The sequence below is a fragment of the Bos indicus x Bos taurus genome, chromosome 21 (assembly GCF_003369695.1).
Source record: "Bos indicus x Bos taurus breed Angus x Brahman F1 hybrid chromosome 21, Bos_hybrid_MaternalHap_v2.0, whole genome shotgun sequence".
NCBI classification, from domain to species: Eukaryota; Metazoa; Chordata; class Mammalia; order Artiodactyla; family Bovidae; genus Bos; species Bos indicus x Bos taurus.
This window is the reverse complement of record NC_040096.1, coordinates 33,852,506-33,873,049: the sequence shown is the minus strand read 5'-3', so window position 1 is coordinate 33,873,049 and position 20,544 is coordinate 33,852,506. Positions and strand designations below refer to the sequence as shown.

General features: G+C 50.6%; 1 protein-coding gene across 2 annotated transcripts; it reads right to left on the bottom strand.

Moving 5' to 3' along the window:
- Positions 1-869: 869 nt before the first annotated feature.
- LOC113879815 (cytochrome P450 1A1) lies at positions 870-6,968 on the bottom strand. Of its 2 annotated transcripts, none has more exons than XM_027521625.1 (7): positions 6,848-6,968; positions 3,581-4,443; positions 2,900-3,026; positions 2,722-2,811; positions 2,506-2,629; positions 2,274-2,360; positions 870-2,111 (listed from the first exon to the last, which is right to left on the bottom strand). In XM_027521625.1, exons 2-7 carry the CDS (start codon positions 4,415-4,417, stop codon positions 1,826-1,828), a joined length of 1,551 nt encoding a protein of 516 aa, XP_027377426.1. In that variant the 5' UTR covers positions 4,418-4,443; positions 6,848-6,968; the 3' UTR covers positions 870-1,825. The 2 variants fall into 2 exon arrangements, with proteins under 2 accessions (XP_027377426.1, XP_027377427.1); XM_027521626.1 differs by having other exon boundaries at positions 3,581-4,440.
- Positions 6,969-20,544: the final 13,576 nt, after the last annotated feature.

Here is a 20,544-nt window from a genome sequence, read left to right as displayed (position 1 = left end):
TGCAGGACCTGAGCCCGGTATGGCTAGTGAAGAGCAAACAGACCGTGATTTCTGAGCTGAGACCCGCCCCCCACCCCCTCCAATACAGTGACCATAGTCTACCTCTTGGACTTGAGATCTACTGCTGTGAGACCCAAGTGAGTCTGCCTCCCATCTTTCAAGGAGGGCCCTGTGCATATATCCCCAAGACCTGGTCACCTTTCCCAGCACCCACTCCCCTGCCCACCCAGCCTGCTCTGGCTCTGTGCTTCACCCTCCTGTTGTGTATCTGGCTGTTATAGACCTGGTCACAATGAATTGGGGTCTTCTCAGTTGGCTCTAGTGGTAAAGAACCCACCTGCCAATGCAGGAAACATAAGAGATGTGGGTTCAGTCCCTGGATTGGAACTCTGGAGGAGGGTATGGCAACCCGCTCCAGTATTCTTGCTTAGAGAATCCCATGGACAGAGGAGCCTGGCAGACTATAGTCCATAGGGTCACAAAGAGCCGGACACAACTGAGGCAACTTAGCACGCATCCACGGACAATGAATTGGATGATGTGTTAATGAGTTAGTTCCCCTAACCAGCTTAGGAGGCTCTTGAAGGCACCATTTTTTCATTCACTTTATCTCCCCCAATGCCTGCTTCAGAGAATGTTCTTTATCAATGTGTGATCAGTTAGAGAAGGAGGAAGGCAGTGAAGTGACAGAGTCTTGTGCCCAAACCAGACTGCGAGCTGCCTGAGAGCAGTGGCTTCTGAGAGCTCCTGAGAGCACTGCCTCCTCCTCCCCCTCTGTGTCCTCCCACAGCAAAACCCAACACGAGACTAGGCTCAGACTGGGCACATAGATGCCTTCATTCAAGATTTTAAAAGTATCCACCAATAAGGACTTCTGAATAATATCTTTATTTAGCTCAGGTAGATAGATATTTCCTACACATTTCTGGATACCAGGGTTAGAATTTTCTTCATGGCTCTCAATAAGCTGCTCTTAAGCTCTCGTATATGGTAAATACAAACATGCAAGTACAATACAGGCTAAAATGAAAAGGTCCTTGTATACAAACATTTTTAAAAGACTTTTAAACACAGGGTATATTGAAAGGAGATGCAGTAGAAGGTAACTCGATTACCACCCCCCTCCCTCCTGATCCAGTCCGTACCTGGATTTGGGCCCTCCCTCTGCTCTCTGCTTCTGTTAGACACAAGTCCTCAGCCCTCCCTGGACAGGAACAGGGGCCTCACAAGACCAGGTGACAGCCCCACCCCTGCCTGCAGAGAGGAAGCTCATCTCCCAGGCAGAGTGTCCCAGACCCTAGTGGTCAGATTGCTCAGCCTTGTTAAAGCAGGGAGACCACCTCCATGTCAGTATTCTGGACTGCCTCTCCCCTTCAGTCTTGATGGCTTCCAAATGTCAAAGAGATTGGTCAGGCCCTGGTGGGACCTGCTCTGAATGTTTACCAAGCCAGTCAGCCTCCATGGAAAGCCAACCAGCTTGTGGGCCAGGCCCAGGGGCTTCCCAAAACCTCTTTAGAGGTTTCCAGAGGCCTGAGGACCCTCTAGCCCTTCCAGCACAACTTTGGAAGGGCTCCATCAGCTCCTGTGTGGCCCCTGATGTGTCCACTATCTGTGGTCACTGTGAAGAAGGACAAGTCCAGGGTAGGGGGCAGGTATGATCCCTCAGGCTTGCCCACAGCTCAGACAGCAAAAAAGTCAGCCCGACAATGTCTGTGGGTTTTAGGCTCCCCTGGGCTAGGCCCCTGGCCTGGCTGCCCAGACAGGGACAGGGCTGTCTGTCCCCCAAGAGCGCATGGGCTGTCTAGGCTGCAGGGCTGCCTGTCCCCTAAGAGCGCATGTGCGCCTGAAAGTGCTCACAGCGGGCGTGCTTCATGGTCAGCCCGTACACGGGGGTCATGTCCACCTTCACACCCGGGGTCACACAGAATTCCACCTGATGCAGCAGGATGGCCAAGAAGAGAAAGACCTCCAAGCGGGCAATGGTCTCACCGATGCACTTCCGCTTGCCCAAGCCGAAAATAATCACCTTCTCACTCAGTACTTTGTTGATGGTGCCATCAGCAGTGAGAAACCGTTCTGGCCGGAACTCAGATGGATCCTCCCAGAGCTTCCTGTAATCAGAGAGAAGCAGCTGAAGAGGCAGCCTGGGGACTCAGAACCATCAAGCGGGTTGAGCCCCAGCTGAAAAGAATAGGGTTCAGGCAAGTGGCCCAGAGACAGCAAAGTGTGAAGCTCAGGAGTGGGGGAGCTTTCCCTGCCCCCTCTCAACTTACTGGTCATGGTTGATCTGCCACTGGTTCACAAAGACACAGCGCCCCTTGGGGATGTAAAAGCCGTTCAGATTGCTGTCTCTTGTGGTACTGAGGAGGGAGGAAGCTCAGTCAGGCTCAGACCCACAAGCAGATCTCCCTGCCTCCCATACCCTGTCCTTCCTACCACCCTGATCAGGTACATGAACTGAAGTAAGGCCCAGCATCAGACAGCAGCAGATCCACGGGGCCTCACCTGTGTGGGATGGTGAAGGGGACAAAGGAGGAGTGTCGGAAGGTCTCCAGGATAAAGGCCTCCAAATAGGGCAGCTGGGGTCTGTCAGAGAGCCGGGGCCGCCGCGCCCTGCCAATCACTGTGTCTGCAGAGCACAGAGGACCAGACAGGTCAGGGGCCATGCAGACCTTGGCTGGGCCTCCTGCCTTGAGTGCTCTGAGGGAAGCCACCACCTACCCAGCTCCTCCTGAATCTTTTTTTGCACCCTGGGGCTTGTCACCAGGTACAGGAGGCTCCAGGAAAGGGCAGTTGTGACTGTGTCAAACCCTGGCCAGGGAAGAACAGAGGGAGAAGTTAGGTGCTTAGTGGGTCAGGGCAGCTGGCCATAGGAATGGTATAACAGGGTAATTCATACCGGCTCCAAAGAGGTCTATGACAACATTAATGATCTTCTCATCCGACAGCTGGATATTGGCATTCTCGTCCAGCCTCTTGTCCTGACAGTGCTCAATCAGGCTGTCTGTGATGTCCCGGATGTGACCCTGGGTAGGGAAGGCCCACAGGTAAGGAAGATCCCAAACCCAGAACTGCCTCTCCATCCAGACCTGGTCCCTTCCCATCCCTAGCATCTTCGTCCAAGAGGTGACCACACCCCCCATCCCCCACCCCCCCAGCTTCTCTTGTCTCTCCAAGGCTCTCTCCTGACCCAGAATATTTGCCTCCCCAACTCGAGGGACATTTGACACAGAGTCTAGTAATATTATCATCTGCACATGCCCTTTACACCTTTCTCTCCCATGAGGCCAGAAGACCAACTCTTTAACTCTTCTTGGTTCCTGCCACAACTAGCCCAGGGTCCTGCATGGACTGGCTATCTACAGTAGATACTGCTGTGTAATGGAAAGTTAGAGGAGCTGGACAATAAAAAGTTCTATTTTCCTGCCAAGGATGGAATCCCCTCCATTACTGGCTTCAAAATCCCAGGCTGAAGGCCTGTGAGAGCTTGCCAAATTCCACTCTGCTCCAGCTATCTCTGACTCCTGACCCCTGACTCTACCTGCTCCCTACCACCCACCTGCCTCTCCCTAGTCTATACCTTCTCAAACGTTTTATAGTGTTCCTTGACTATCTTCTGTACAAAGACGTAGAACCTCTGATTCAGGTCCTTGAAGAGGTCCAGGGCAGTGTTGGGCAGGTAACGGAGGACAGGGATGAAGTCAGATGGGTTCCCGGAGGCAGTTATCTCCCCAAACTCATTACTCAGGTTGACGAGGCTAAGAAACTCTTGGTCATTGTGGTCATAGCGCCGGCCAAAGCATATGGCACAGATGACATTGGCCACTGACACCACTATATACCTGTAGGGGTCAAAGCGCCCAGGCCCTGACATCAGCTCTTGGAACTTGCCCAGGAGGTACTTGGCCTCCTTGTTCACATGCTCTTCCAGATAGCAAGAGGATGAGGATGCCGGGTCTGAGGCAGTGGAGAAACTCTTCAGAGCATTCTGGGCCAGGCGTCGTCGGGCAGCCCACACCGGTCCAGAGTCTGGGTTGAAGGTCATGCTCTGGCCGTTAGTGATCAAGGTGAAGCTGTAGAGGTCGGGCCGGCCCTTGAAATCATCGCCCTGCCGCACCAGGGCCTGCCGGACGGTGTCCAGGCCGCTGAGCACCAGCACGGGTGTGCAGCCAATGCGGATCTGCAGCACGTCCCCATAGCGCTGGCTCAGCTGCGACAGGACCACGTGTGGGTTCTTCCCCAACATCAGCATGTGCCCGAGCAGGGGCCAGCCCCAGGGCTCCGGGGGACTCTTCAGGCCTTGAGGGACCCGAGGCCGCCAGGTCCTGACCACCCAGAATACCAGGCAGAAGACGGCAGAGGCCAGGAGAAGTTCTGTGGCCGAGATGGGGATGGGGAGTCCAAACACAGAAAACATGATCCACGTAGATTCCAAGGTGGCTGCTGAGAGGTGAGATGGGAGGAAAAGGTCAATAGATCTGACAGGTGGATGGAAGGAGCCAGTGTCCTAAAATGTCAGCACACCAGTCAAGTAAAGGGAAAACCTTATCCAAAACTGTTCACTGGGCATGAAATGGGAGAGGAGATAGGAGAAGCTGTTTGTGGAGCTGCCAACTCCATACCAAGAATTTCAGTCATTCTTCATTCAGTCCTGGCCACAGCCTTTTTGGTAGGCAGCACTGAGACTCAGAAAAAGTACATAACTTGCCCAAAGTCACACAGCCAGCAACGACAGAATCCAAACCCAATCCCAACTTGTCTAATTCCAGAACACCTTACCTGCCATACCAATCTCAGTGTCAGTCTGTGATTTCCATAGAATACCTATACTATTATTTATTTCATATTTTTCTAAAATCAACTTTAAATCCACCCACTTAGCACCATTTCACACAGTAACATCTGTGTGAAAATACAGGTTTGTTTTTTCCCCTAACATATATTAAAATAAGCACATAATTGATGTGTATCACCCAATTCCCCTTGAGTATTACCCACCCAACTTGGGACAACACTACCAAAGAACTAAGGATCCCCTCTTCTTCAGCCTCATTTCACATTTGGGGAAACTGACCTCCAGAGGAGGCACTAACTTGGCTAAAGGCACCCAGCTCTCAGACAGAGCTAGGACTCAGACCTCTTGGGCAACGTTCCCTGGGAAGATTCAAGGCCCAGTCTTCCCTGTTTCTATATTCCTGTCATAGGCACCTCTCTTTGAAGAGTGGTCAGATCAACTGATGGAAAGGAATCTTCTCAGTACCGTCAGTTCTCTACTTTTCAAAGCCAGGATCTAGGGAATCTGGCCAGACACCGGGACACAGTGGGGAGGGAACAGGGGACTGCCCCCTTTCCTTACTGTCTAAGCCACAGTGCCCTTAGCCCCAGCTCTCTGAGCTCAGCGGACTCACAGTTAAAAGCAGCTGGAGGCCAACTAGATTGAGGCTCCCAGTCACAAAATTCCAGGCCAACGTTTTCACTGGGCTCAATTCTCAATGAATGAATAGTCTGGACCTCCCCCGTTTGCCAGTCACTCAAGAGCTGTGAATAAATGGAAGGATCCTACCAGGCAAAGGCTGTAAGAAAACTCTGGACTGGAATATGAGAAACTAGGAATGGAGCTAAATTTAACTGACACTGACACAATACTTTCTCTCTCTAGGTTCAGTCTAGAAAGGGTGTGCAAATTCATGGACTCCTCTCTTCGAGGCATGGGGCTATGACAGGGGCATCTTACTGATGCCCTGGACTGGAGGTCAGGAGACAAGGGTTCCAGGTTTTATGACATGGCCTTGGATTGGACAGTTAGTTCATTTTACCCTTCTGGGCTTCAGTCACATCACCTGAGAGAAGGGATGGGACATGATCTCTGATTCAGGGTACTCAGCTCATCTCAGATAAGAGAAAACTCAGATCTTTCCTTTGAGGTTAAGCATAGTCTGACTAGTGAAGTTTCCCTGCAGAAGAGCCACCCGAGATGGGGAGGTTTATGGTTCCTACCTGAACTACTATAGCTGTTTGTCTAGGGAGGCTTCCTGAAGGAGCTGAACCCCAAAGCACACTTGAGTCCAGACTCCTTGAGTGAACTGGGGACACTTCTAGGCCTTGGCATGTCATGAGGTCCCCTTCTGCACACTGGGTGCTCCAAAGACCCCTAGCCTTAGTAAGATGATAGGAGGCCAAGAGAGGTGTGATTGCTGAGTTTTCGGGGTCAAGTTTTCTGCAGAGGGCAGTCTCCCACACTGATCCACCCCCAGCAAAGGCCAGAGAAGATAGTGGAACAGGGAAGGCCCCTGGACAACGCCCAGGACTCCCTCTCAGATCAGCCTCCTTTGTCCAGCCAACACCTCTCAGCACTGACAAGCTATGCCTCAGGAGGGTGGCCCCAGCCAGGGGCAGCTTTTGGATAAGGCAGGGTACAGCTGGTAAGAACCCAACTTGCCTCCTTGGACACCCTGACCACGAAGAAGCCTCCTCCTCACAGAGCCTGAAGGAGTGCTGTACTGATCCCCAGTCTCTCACACTTACATCCTATTCCAACCTTCCAGGTGACCTCCATGGGGAAGCCCCCAGGCATTCCAGGAGTCAGTAGGGGATGAGCTGGAGCCTAGTCCTGGAATGCTGAAAGGGGAGCAGTTCTGGTGCTACCCATGGAATCTTGGGTAAGTCCAGCCCTTCCCCTGGCTTCGGTTTCCCCACGTAGTGAGGGAAGCTGGACTGCCTCCTTACTAAGGACACTCATAGCCTCCTTTTTTTTTTCTTTTGAGGTGCTAGACCAGGAAGACATGGAAGCATCAAAATTTTCCTTTTGGCGGAGGGAAGCGACAACCCAGAAACTCCCAGCACTCACCTGTGGCTGTGAGGGGGTGCAGAGCTGGGCTGGGAAGAGTGGTCTCTGGAGCCAGGGACCCCAAAGAAGATCAGGGAAGGCTCCAAGGAATTGTCACCTTCAGAGTGAGGGTGAAAGCAATGCCACCTTTATAGACGGCTTGGGCGTGTGGCCACGCCTCCCGGAGCGCGGGGATGGGGAAAGAGGGAGGGGCAGGGGGGAGGAGAACTGGTCGCTTTTGGAAGCTTTTGGACGGAGGAAGGAGGGGCAAGAGAGGACGCTGGGGGATAGGTTAAGAACCAACTCTGGGGATGCCTCGATAAAGTGCTGGCTCTTAAAGGGATGAAGGCTAGGGACCCTTGGGACTCTCAGTTCCAAGGTACCCCTGGACAAGCGCAGAGCCCAATTGGGGAGGAGTTTGGGGAAGAAATCCCATGATAGCCCAAAAGAGGGTATAGGGGTGCTCCATCCCGGGGCACGGGGACCAGTCACCCTCATTTTTGCACGCACTGAACACTGGGAGTGATTCCTCCTCTCTACCAGCAGATAGGAACCAGGCTGGTATGCAGGGGCGGAGCTGCCCGGTGATGACCTCCTAACCCCTGTTATTGAGTCCAGGCTCGCGTGAGAAGCACGGCGACCCCAGCCCCGAGGTCACTAGGGCCGGAAGGCCAGAGGCGCCGATGGGCTGGCCCCTTTCCCCAGAGCCTCCCCGACCCCCAGAACCTCCAGAGCCCGGACGAGTAGAAGTCCGCGCTCCCTGATGGAAGGTCCGGAATGCGGGAAGGGATGGAGAATGTGCAGCATTGCTGAGAGCGCACTAGCTGGACGCGTTGAGCCGCCCCTAGGATCACTCAGAAAACCAAGGGTACTTCGACCCAGAACCCTCGGGCCCTCGAGGTTCCTGGGGCTATTAGCGCTTTGGCAGGGCAGAGTAATCGTGCGGCGAGCGGATCTCCCAGCGGAGGAGGAAAGGGTTAGAAGGAGGCCTTGGGGGTGGGGGTGGAGGGCAAGAAAGGGAGCTCAGGGACTACTAAAGGGGGCGGGGAGGGGTGGCGGGCGCAGATGCCTCCCCAGGCTAGCGTGCCTGTGTCTGGTACATCCCTCCAGGGGGCAGAGGTCACGCGGCCCATCCCAGCCCCACCTGGCCGGGGGCGCGGTGCCCAGGAGTTGCGTGAGAAGGACCCGGAGGCCGGCGCAGCCACCCAGCAGCCCAACTCCCTGGCCCGGCTCGGGTCCTGGCACAGTCACGCGAGCGCGGGGGGGGGGGGGTGGGGGGAGTCGGGGGCGGAGCTCTTAAAGGGCCAGTCTCTAGCGGAGCGTGGGGGCAGAGGTGGAGCAAGACAAGCCGCCGAACCCTCGTGGGTGCGTGATTGGATGGGTGGTAGGGCGGTGCAAAGGGCCTAGGTTTGCGTGCAGAGCTGAGCTTTGGCAAACAAGCGGGCGCCTGAGTGTGTCCATAGTTTTGGCCCACGCCTGTGGCGGGACACGCAGCCCCAGCACCGCCTGGGTCAGCTGGTCTGTCCCCGCCCCTGCCGAGCCTTCCCAATGTAGGATGTCCAGGCAAAAAAAAAGCTTGTTTAGCTCAATCTGTCTCCAACTAACTACATCACCCGCCCTCCGAGCTCAACCGCGCTCCCCAGCCCTACAAATGGCACTGCCATCCGCTGGCCCATGCCAGAAAACAGAGCCTCATCCTACCCACTCACCTCTCACTGCAGTCAGATGCCACCTCGGGCACTGCACGAATAAATATTTACCAAACGCCTACTATGTACCAGACACTGTTCTGGATGCCAGCGACTGATACAGAAGTGAACAAAACTGACAGCCTCCTGCTTCCCTGTAGTTTACATTGTGGGGCACGGGGGATGAGAGGTGAGGCCAGAAAATGCCTAGAGAGTCTCAGAGGATGAAAAGTGCTCTAGAGAAAAATAAGACAGAGAAGGGGTAGGAATCATGTAGGGGCAGATTGCAATTCAAAGGACATTGAGGAAAGGACACCCAACCCAGGCAGAAAGGGCAGACACCCAGCCAAGAATCAAGGCACACAGGTATCTGGAAGAAGAGTGCAACTGGTAGAAGAAACAGCAAGTTCAAGGCCCTGCACAGTGGTCCTTGAAAGAAGGAGCAGTGCCAGGGGCACTGGAAATGTGCAGTGTCCTGTGACTGGGGAGTTCTGGAATTTGGTGGGAGTGAGGATGCTGAGGGTGGGGAACAGCCCTGCCCTAGATGCTGGGAGCACCCTGCTGAGAAGGGACTTCCTTTGTGTGAGATAGAGGCACTGTGAGGTCTGAGTCAAGGAAGATCACTGGCTAACATGCTGGGAACAGACTGAGGGGTAAAGGACCTGTTTCTCCACTTTGATTTCTGTCCATCCTCATGCAGGCCCCCATCATTGCTCCCAGAGTACTAATGACCTCCAGCCTGGGTACCATCTGACTTTCAGTGCCTCCAGTTCCTTCTCCAACCTGTGGCATCCCAAGTGTCTTTTCAAAGATGAAAAATCTCATTCCATCACCACCTTGCCCCTCCAGTAGCTCCCATCTGAATAGAAACCAGAATCTTTTGCAGAGCCTAACAGGAATGCCCACTTCTACTTTGAATCTTTCCTACTTAAAGCCTCAGCTAAGACATCACTTCCTCTGAGAACACTTCCTGGATCCTTTCCACAGCAAGTTAGATTTCTCCTGGTTTATTTCCAGCATTGCTTCATGGTAATTCTCAGAACATTTGATTCTTGACAGGACACGGACCCAAACTGTCACTCCATCCTCCATGCTCTAACACAGAAAATCAGCCTTGGGAAATTGATCTGATAAGCCAAGATCTTGCAAGATATTAATAACAGGTAAAGGAGTTAAATCCATCTGTATTAAGGTGCATGACCAGGGTGTTGAGCCCAAAGTGCTAATGATATAATGGTGGAATTTAGATAACAGAATAGGCAGGAGACAGGGAGGTATTGCTAGACTTCAATTCTGTCCAGCATCCTTCTATTCATTTCATCTTTGCATCTCAGGCTCTGTCTGAGAATTTTTGCAGTACCCGAGAAAGGTCTATCCTTTACACCAAGTAGGAGCTAGAGCCACAGAGAGTGGAAAGAATTTATGTGGAAGCTGTGGCAAGTCCACTTCCAAGTCCATCACCTTGCTCTGTAGCCCAGTCTCTCCTTTGGCTCTCAGAGTCCCCAGCAATTCTGTAGCTCTAGAGAATCATCCCAGAGCTACTCTGCTGGCTCAGGGGTAAATAATCCACCTCCCAGTGCAGGAGACACAGGTGTGATCCCTGATTCAGGGAGCTCCCACATGTGGCGGAGCCTGTGTGCTCGAGCCAGGGAACCACAACTACTGAGCCTGTGTGCCTCAACTACTGAAGCCTGGGAGCCCTAGAGCCCATGCTCCACAACAAGAGGAGCCACCACCGTGAGAAGCCCATGCACTGCAACTAGAGATTAGTCCTCTCTCTCTCCCCAACTAGAGAAAAGCCTGTGCAGCAACAAAGACCCAGAATAGCCAAAACGAATAAATAAATAAAACTTAAAAAATAAAAGAAGACTCATGGCAGCCTGCTCTTCACAGCTGAAATACCATCTGCAGAAAAACTCTTCTCTTGGTAAAAGATATGTTGCTTTCCTCACATTTCCAAGGGATTTTTTTTTCTTTTTTTCTTTTTTTTTTGTGGCCATGCTGGGTCTTCCTTGCTGTGCACAGGCTTTCTTCTGATGTGGCAAGCCTGGAATACTCTCTAGTTGCGGTGCTCTGGCTTCTCTTGTTGAGGAGCACGGGCTCTGGGGCATGTGGACTTCAGTAGTTGTGGCCCATGTGCTCAGTAGTTGTGGCACACGGGCTTAGTTGCACCTCAGCATGTGGGATCTTCCCAGACCAGGGATCGAACCTGTGTCCCTTGCATTGGTAGGCAGATTCTTAACCACTGGACTACCAGGGTCCACCAGGGAAGTCCTCCAAGGAACTCTTGATTCCAAAGAAATTTTAGCTAATTAAGCCAAGTCCTGTCCCACTTCTTGGCTGGAGAGACTGAAACCAGAACAAAGAAAGCTGAAGGACAAATGACAAATCAAAGCAGAGCCCAGGCCCTTGCTTCCAGGCCAGAGCTCTTCCCAATTTGATTTATTGTCCCAGACTACCAGCAAAGCCCCAGGGGGCCAAAGGTAGACAGGCTCAGTGCCTCAGTCAGAATGCCCCCCTCTCCCCATCTTCCTGGACAAGAGTCTAATGCACTGGGGTTATGGGAGGCCCTGCGCTTCTCATCACCAAGCCTGTCTTGGAGAATAGCTCAAAAGACAGAAGGGGGCCCACAGGGGACCGGGGCAGACAAAGAGGGAGACAGGCGGGAGGTTAGAGGACCTTGACCTGGAGTTGAACAGCCAATCCTGGGTCAAAGTTTGTATGCCTTTGCGTGAGAAGCTCTTTGGCTACAATTCCCTAGCAATCGATACTAGGAACACAGAGGGAAGGGTGGGCAGTGCAAAAAGGAGGGGTCTCTGGGCTAGACACAGTTGAGGGTTTTGGCCCAGCCTAGCCTGGAGTCTTCAGTCAGCACTGCTGAGGGCTGTGTGGTCAGGGGATGAGGAGACAACCAGACCCAGAACGAACTCACTACCCAGTGGTGGCAGCAGGAATCACACCCGAACAGAGCCTAGGCTAACTCTGCAAATGCCACAGGAGCTGTGAGAAGGCTGAGGGCCCTAGGGGTGAGCAAAGGAATAGAGAGGCGTCCTGGAGTATGAGGAGAATAGGAAGGGCACCCCTGGCACGAGGCAGGGCCGTAACTTGAACAAAGCATGGGAGTGGAAGGTTGGTGTGAGACAGTTTGAGAAAAGTGGAGTTTAAGTGAATATGGAGAAATAGGATTTGTCTTCCAATGTGTCTTCACCCCACCAAGCCACCCACCACCCTACCTGAGATCCGAGCCCTAAGCGCCTTCCTCTCTCCTACCTGTGCCCAGAAAGACAGAGAGATTCAGTCTGCAGGATCCAAGGCTCAAATGGGGCAACCCCTGGCTCTCTGGCTCTTTGCTGCTCTAGTCAGGCTAATGATACTTATCTATTTAAGGTTCTCTCTTTCATTCTCAAGAGAGTCTTGGCTTGGGGCTTCCCTGGTGGTCCAGTGGCTAAGACTCCAGGCTCTCAATGCAGTGAGCCCTGATTCGATCTTTGGTCAGGGAACTAGGTCCAACCAGACCCTGCATGCTGCAATGAAGATCAAAGATCCAGTGTGCCACAACTAAAACCCAGCACAGCCAAATAAATAAATTTTTTTTTAATGAGTACTGGCTTGGACATACATTATATGGTTACCCCAGTCGATAGTAGAAGACCTGTGAGGGGTTTTGTGTGCCCAGCATCCATTCTCTCTTCATCTGGAAATATCACTTCATTTGTCCTTTGGGGACCACCCCACCCCTACTCTTAGCTGATAGGCTTGGTGGAACTAACCCCATCCCAGGCCCGTAGGCTAAAACATGACTCAGGCCAAGCCACTGAGAACCCTTTATGGGAGTTTTCATGAAATTGTTGGAAAAGCAAGGTTCTCTTTCTGCCAGAAGTGGCTAAGCTGGTTAGAAAATAATTCTGGACCTACCAGTGGCCATTTTTAAGAAGCCCATTAGAGGAAAGCAGAACTGAGGGATGAGGGGAGGGAGGAAAAGAATTGATGACACTGAGCAATGAGATCCAGTTATTCCTGAAGCCAGGGAAGTTCACCATAGAACTTCTCTGTTATGTGAACTGATAGCATCACCACCTCTCCCATCTTCTCCTTTCTCCCCTTTTCCTTCTTCTTTACCACTTCCTCTTCTTTCTCCTCCTTCTCCTCCCCCTCTTCATCTTTCTCTTCTACTAGGAGTTGGGTTTGGGGGCTTGCAACTGAAAGGATTAGAGCCGAAACCTGCAGGCCAGAGAGGCTTACCCAACAGTGCTCTCTGAGTGATTAAACCTCAACATTTGAGGCAGATCCAAGAAGTCCTGGGCAGGTTGGACAGAATCCTAAGAAGTTACTCTTATCTAACAGCTTCTGTGCCAACGGGTCTGCCCCTGTGCCAACAATGCCTCCATCAGCAGCATTGTGAGAGGCTAGTTTTATCTCCAGAAGGCCCCACGATGGAGTTGAGGAGTTGTTGGCTGGGGAGTGTCTGGAAAGAACCCACACTTAAGGCAGAGACCATCAGATGAGTCTGTGCCATCTCACTGCACTAGGGGCAGAGTTCATGCCCTGCTGGCCGGCTGACACCCTCCCTGGCCGGGAGACACCCTGGGAAGGAAGGTGCCCTATTTTCTCTCCCAGCTGCTAGCTGAGAAAGAGATACCATCCTTTCCCCAAGTTAAAGTTTTTGAAGACTCTCAGAGGAAACAGTCCTTATAATGGCCCGCAAGACCTTTTCAGCTGTGGCTCCCATGGCCTCTCTGACCTCCTCTCCTATCCCTCCCCCTTCCCTGGCTCACTCCTCTCCAGGCACCAGAGCAGCCTGAGGTTCCTAAGACACTCCAGGCAAGTCCCTCCCCATATCTGTCAAGATTAGTCCTTTCAGGAAACAGAGGGCCCCCTCAAACTGAGTCATTGAGGAGAATTTAATAAAGGGACCACTCACAAAGATTCGAGGTTTAGGGAAATCAGTAGGACAATGCAGCAGCCCAGGGCAAGCAACAGCAAGGCCAGAAGTGATGGGAAGAAGGAGCAGAAAACAGAACCCAGAGAAGGTGGCTGTGGTAAGGCTATGGAGAGGAGCTGGAGCCTTTGGGAGAGTTGTAGATGGCATGCCAATACCCTACAGGGAGAGAGCCTAAATACTCTGACCTCATTCCATTCATACCCTCTGATGTCCTGCTGGTACCTACCACAGACTGAACCTAGCTAGAAGCCAAAAAGCAGAGGGTCCATGCCTGTAGCCCACGGAAGTCAGTCCTCGGGGACTGAGAGAAGAAGGGTGGAGAGTGGTCTGGAGAGGCAAGTGGACAATATCAACATCCGGCCTTTGCTTCTGCCGTTCCTGCCACCTAGAGACGCTTTCCCCCCAGATCCTCATATCTTACTTACCCGAATATCATTCTCAGTATGCCTTCCTTGGCCATCCTATGTAAAACTGTTACCCTGAATCATAGTCTCCATCCCTCTTCTTAACTTGCTATTTATTCGTAGCACTTGTTTGACAGGTCTGTGGCACTGAACAAACTTTGAACATATTATGTAGGGACTTCCCTGGTGCTCCAGGGGCTGAGACTCCATTCTTTCAATTCAGGGGGACCAGGTTTGATCCCTGGTCAGGGAACTAGATCCCACGTGTGGCACAAATAAGAGTTCACATGCCGCAACTAAAGATCCCAGATGCTGAAAGATCCTGAGTACCACAACTAAGACCCGGTGCAGACAAATAAATAAAAAATAATTTTAAAAAATACAGTAGCTCCTCCCCACATGTGGCTGCTGAAAATTTCATACCTGCTCTGTATTTTACTTCTCAACGCTCTGTATGGTGTATATTCCTCAACTGAATGTAAGTGTCTGCAGAACATGCACTTTTGTCTGCTGTGCCCAATGCTTCATCAACAGCAAACTGGCACATGGTGGATGCCAAATAAACATTTGTTAAATAAATGAATTGCTGTGGTTGTTCAGTCACTAAGTCATGTCTGACTCTGTGACCCCATGGACTGCAGCCTGCCAGGCTTCCCTGTCCTTCACTATCTCCTGGAGCTTGCTCAAACTCATGTACATTGAGTTGGTGATGCCATCCAACCATCTCATCCTCAGTCGCCCCCATCTCCTCCTGCCCTCAATCTTTCCCAGCATCAGGCTTTTCCAACGAGTTGGCGCTTCGCATTAGGTGGCCAAAGTATTCGAGCTTCAGCTTCAACATCAGTCCTTCCAGTGAATATTCAGGGTTAACTTCCTTTAGGATGGACTGGTTGGATCTCCTTGCTGTCCAAGGGACTCTCAAGAGTCTTCTCCAAGCACCACAGTTCAAAAGCATCAATTCTTTGGCATTCAGCCTTCTTTATGGTCCAACTCTCACATCCATACATGACTGTTGGAAAAACCATAGCTTTAACTACATGGACCTTTGTTAGCAAAATGATGTCTCTGCTTTTTAATATGCTGTCTAGGTTTGTCATAGCTTTTCTTCCAAGGAGCAAGTGGAAAATGTCAAACCTCCAAATAGGAAAATATGTCAAGTTTGAAATGGTAGTGACCTGGTAAGATTCTGGGTCTTGTTAGGCAGGGCACCTAGTCCAAAATGGCTGGCTGAATGGATCCCCTCTCCAAAGCCAGGTCCCTTCTTCAGTACCTGCCAGATAAGTGCTAGTCATCCTGTTGCCAGGAGACACATGATCAGGCATGGTCCTGCCTTAAGAAGCTCATCTCAGCCTGGCCCAGCTAAGGCATCTGCCTCATGCCACCTTCACATTAGCCCAGGGCCAGCATCTGGACTGCATCTCACTGTTGACCACATGGCCATGATCACCAGGAGTCCTTGACTGCTTTCAGTTTCGGAGTCGCCTGGTTCCTCTCAACAGGTCTCGGCTCCTCTCCCTACAATCCGGCTCCACCACAAAAATCAGAAGAGACCAGGCACCATAGCTACTCTCAGCAGAGAGAGCTCTGCAGGGTTGGGACAAGAGGGCTCCATATTTTGATGGGCGGGGAAGGGCTGCGACAGTGCAGACCTGGGGACACTGCCCAGAGAAGGGGCTAAGGGATACCCCAGAGGTTCTCCAGGTACAAAATAATGGAGATAAAGGCAGATCTTCTTTTTCCTTTTTCTCTTCTTCCTTCAATAATATCAAATATGATTAATTTAGACCCACACTAGATATCATAATTTGACTAATTCTGCTCTGGTTGGCAGTTGCCTTTATTGTTGGGAAAATGTTTGCTGAGCCAACAAATTGTGAAAACAGCCTTGCAGGGAAATGTTTGCACTAGTGTACTGAAGGGCAAGTTCAGCAGCTCAGGGGACTGTTCTGTTTCCAAGTTAGAGATGCCCTTTTACATATAAACACAGAGGTTTGCTGATAATGAATGTTCTAGTCCTCTCATCAAAGCAAGGTCTCCAAGGACCCTGCTTCATCAGCCAAGTGCTCCTGGACGTGCTCACAGTCTTTGCCAAGAAGGTGGCCCTATTCAGACCTATCAATGCACAGCCTGGCTGTCCTACCAGCCCGTCAGGCCATTTTGTTAACTTTAGAATCCTTTCCCAACTGCTTCTCAACTTGTCAACACCCAAGAGCCCTTCCCTCCACTTTCATTTTCCTCCTTCCCAGCACCCTCCCCACCCCAATTTTATCTAAGTATCCTCCATCTTTCTTTGCAGGGTTATGTGCTTCTGGGGAGGTGGGCCCCAGGGAATGGGTCTTGGTTGGTCTGAACCAGTCATTGTGGCCCAGTTACCTTGGATGAATCTGTAACATGATTCTGGCCAATATTATGTTGTAGAGATCTGGTGGGACTAAACTGAGGAAAGATTTCCTCACTCTTGCCTAGAAAATCCCACGGACGGAGGAGCCTGGAAGGCTGCAGTTATGGGGTCGCAAAGAGTTGGACATGACTGAGCGACTTCCCTTTCACTTTTCACTTGCATGCATTGGAGAAGGAAATGGCAACCCACTCCAGTGTTCTTGCCTGGAGAATCCCAGAGACAGGGGAGCCTGATGGGCTGCCATCTATGGAGTCACACAGAATCAGAGACGACTGAAGTGACTTAGCAGCAGCAAAAGGGATACATGACAAGAGATGCACTCTTGTCTCTCTGACCCTTGTCCTGTCTGGATATTATGGCCGGAACTTTAGCTGCCATCTTGCAATCCTAAGGGAGACAGCTTAGGGGGAAAACTGATATTCCAGGGATGGTGGAAAAGAAATTTGCAAAGAATCATTTTATTATTCGAGTTCCTTGCAAGAACAGAAACCATTCAAACTAGATCACTGAGAAGAGTTTAATAATGGGATTCTTTATAAAGGTGTGAACAGGGTATAGAGAGACTAACACAGGATATTGTGGTACCATATGACTTGTAGCAGAGAGGAGCCTTTACTGTCTTGGACCTGAAGGGGCAAGAAGAAGGATCTGTTTCTGGAATCCAGAGGGAGAGACTGTAAGTAAAGGAGAGCTACCTGACAGCAGCCGTGGCCTAGCATGGTGACTTTGCAGGGAGGGTCTGGAGAAAAAATACCCCAACTTCACTCTCCTCCCACCCTCCCATTTCATGTCAATACCTCCCATTGACAGAACCCAACAAGAAGCCAGAAGATGGGAAGCCCATTGACATAGTCCACAGAGATCAGCCTCTCAGTGTATAGAGCAGGGCGGAGAAGGGGCGGGGGTAGTGAATGTGGAGGTAAAAGAGGATTTTCAGCACAAGCTGGGTCTGCAATAATCTCATTCATCTGTTTGTTCTCTTGTCATTCTCCTCTACAAAGACAAGATCTGTCTTATTCTCTGCTGTAAGTATCCTCCTAGAACAGTGGCTGGCAACATAATTTATGCTCAAAGACTACAGTTGGACATCCACGATGTAGCAGGCACTGTACTGAAAACTGAGTGAATGAGAACACAGTTTGTCTCAAGTTGTTCATAGTCTAGAGAGAGCAAATGAAACCAAAGTGATATGGCACCGTGGTGTTTGTGCCACGAGAGAGCTATGCCCAATGGAGGAGGATCTCACCCAGAATAGGGTTCGGGACACCCTGCAGCAGGTGGACCTGGAGCTGAGTTTTGGAGGATTTGCTTTAATGGAGAGATGAGAATGTTTTGTCATGCCTGCATCATAGTACTGCAATATAAGTAATCGTTTCTAACCTGGAAGCAATTAATTTCCATGACCGTGTTTGTTGGATGGGGAAGAAGTGATTGGGAGGAGGGTAGGGCATTCCAGGCAAAGGGAACAATGCCCAGAGGCAGAAAATTAGGAGAATTCTAAGAGTTCCTTCTGACTGATGGGAAAGATGCGTGAGAGGAAGAGTGTAATGGGAAATGATGTGAAAGAAGTGAGTAGGAAATGACTCACATGCTGACCTAAGGAGTTTGAGTTTGGCTTCTGAATGTCTTAAGAAATCAGTACTAAGGGATTTTACATAGGAATATGATGCTAAAAGAAGAAGAAAGGAGTATGGTGCTAGAGATAAAGAATTCACCTGTGCAGGAGATACAAGAGATGCAAACTTGATCCCTGAGTTAGGAAGACCACCTGAAGTAGGAAATGGCACCCCACTCCACCCCATCCCAGTGTTCCATGGACAGAGGAGCCTGGCGAACTACAGTCCATGGGCCCGCAAAGAGTCGGACATAACTGAGCACACACACGGATTGCTGCTGCTGCTGCTGCTGCTAAGTCACTTCAGTCGTGTCTGACTCTGTGCAACCCCATAGATGGCAGCCCACTAGGCTCCTCTGTCCCTGAGATTCTCCAGGCAAGAACACTGGAGTGTGTTGCCATTTCCTTCTCCAATGCATGAAAGTGAAAAGTGAAAGGGAAGTCACTCAGTCGTGCCCGACTCTTAGTGACCCCATGGACTGCAGCCTACCAGGCTCCTCCATCCATGGGATTTTCCAGGCAAGAGTACTGGAGTGGGTTGCCATTGCCTTCTCTGCACGGATTGCACAGATGCACAATTTCAGAAAGTTCATTTGGGTAGCAGGATGTAGGCTGGGTAGTAGGGATGGGATGGGAGGAGCCTAGAACCATGCCCTCCAATACAGTACTCACTCACCACTTACACTTCAAATTGAACAGAATTAAAACTTTGTATTTCAGTTGTACCAGCCATTTCAAGTGCTCATCAGCCACATGTGGCTGGTGGCTACCCTACTGAATAGCACAAACATAGAGCATTTCCATTATCACCGGAAGTTCTGCTGGAAAACACTGGCCTAGAGACAGTGAGACCAGTTAAAGACAGTGGGAACCAAAAGTGCAGGCAGGAAGTGGCACTGAGAGTCACCTCCAGGCAAAGCCGCAGTAATGGAGAGAAGGGGTGTTCAAGCAGTAGAACCTTGAGAGTTTGGTGGGAGGTGAATAAGAGAAGGAGTCTATGAGGATTCCCAGGTTTCTGGCTAGGGTGATAACCCAGAGAGAAGGTGTCTGGGCAGGGAGGTTGACAGACAGCATCCATGTGGACATGTTGAGGATGCTGGGGCCTCTGGGTGGACACATGCAGCAGGTGATTAGATGTCCAAGACTGAAGCTCCCGGTCTTTATGTAATAGATTATGAGACACCCTCCCCCTTCAGCTTTAATTATTTGCCTGTGTTTCCCACAGCACCTGTGTCCACCAAGGTCTTGCCTCTCTGCCAGGTCTGGGCACAGAGATAAATGGGACTCAGCCTCTGTCTCTGAGGGGCCCATAGTCTGATTTAGGGTTTAGATTAAGTGATGATCTGGCCCCAAACTACAGCTCTTAGTGGCCAGAGCCACGTCGGAGATGAGAATGGAATGATGAGGGTCACAGAGGACTCGCCCACAAGAAGCAGGGGGAAAGGCTGCCAGTTACTGCATTCTGATCATTGGCCAGGTTGGTGAATGTGCACTAAATAAACTTGTTAGGTGACCCACAGGTGCCCATTCCCTCACCCTAACCTGAGCCCCACCCTGTGTCTCCCTAGACTCCTCTCTGGATAGTCAACTCTAAATCACCCTTCTCTCATGATAACCTCCCGATTAGCCCTCTTCCCCACCCCATGCTCACTGAACCGCTTTTCTCCCATACTCTAGTTCTGGGAAAAATTACTTAACATCTTCAGGCTTTCATTTCATCAACTGTAAAATGAAGCCAATAGCAGTACCCACCTCACAGTGTTGCTGTGAAGCTCAGATAGAGATGGCTGATGTTAAGCATAGAGCACAGAGCTTGGGGCATAGTGGGTACTCAGTAAATTTCAACTGTAAGGATTATTATTTACAAGTTCCAGAAAACCAATGCAGGAAAATGCCCAAAGTTGTTTTCACAAAGCTCTTAAACAGGTTAGCATTCTTACTTGAGAACACTAACCCTAATTCAACAGATCTTTTTCAGGATACATGCTGTGTGTCATGCCCTGAGCTAGATACTAGAGATCTGAAGAAAAGCAGAAGCTACCCTGACCTTCAAGGAGCTCACAGTTGAAGGGGGAAACAGCATGACAGGTGCTTATTGAGGAGGGTAGCATGAGGCCTGTGGGAGGTCTGTGGGACCTCAGAGGAGGGGGTTGAACCCAGCCAGCATGGGGCAGCTGAACAGGGTATAAAATGAGGGGCAGGTATAGAATGGATAAACAATAAGGTCCTACTGTATAGCAAAGGAAACTATACTCAATATCCTTTGATAAACAAAAATGGAGAAGAATATTAAAAAAAAAAAGTATATATACGTGCCAGCCTGGATGGGATGGGCGGGCTTGCAGGAGAATGGATACGTGTGTATATGTATGGCTGAGTCCCTTCACTGCTCACCCGAAGCTACCAGAATATTGTTAATAGGCTATATTCCAATACAAAGTAAAAAGTTCAAAGTTTGGAAAAAAGAAGGTAAATGTGTATATAATTGAATCACTTTGCTATACAGCAGAAATTAACACAACATTGTAAAGCAACTATACTTCAACCTAAAAAAAGATGAGGAGCCAGAGAACACAGGATGGGGTGCAGCTGACAAAGGGATCAACACGTGGAGAAAGACAATGGAAATGGGACCAGAACGTGGTGGCAAACAGAGCCAGAGAGGGCG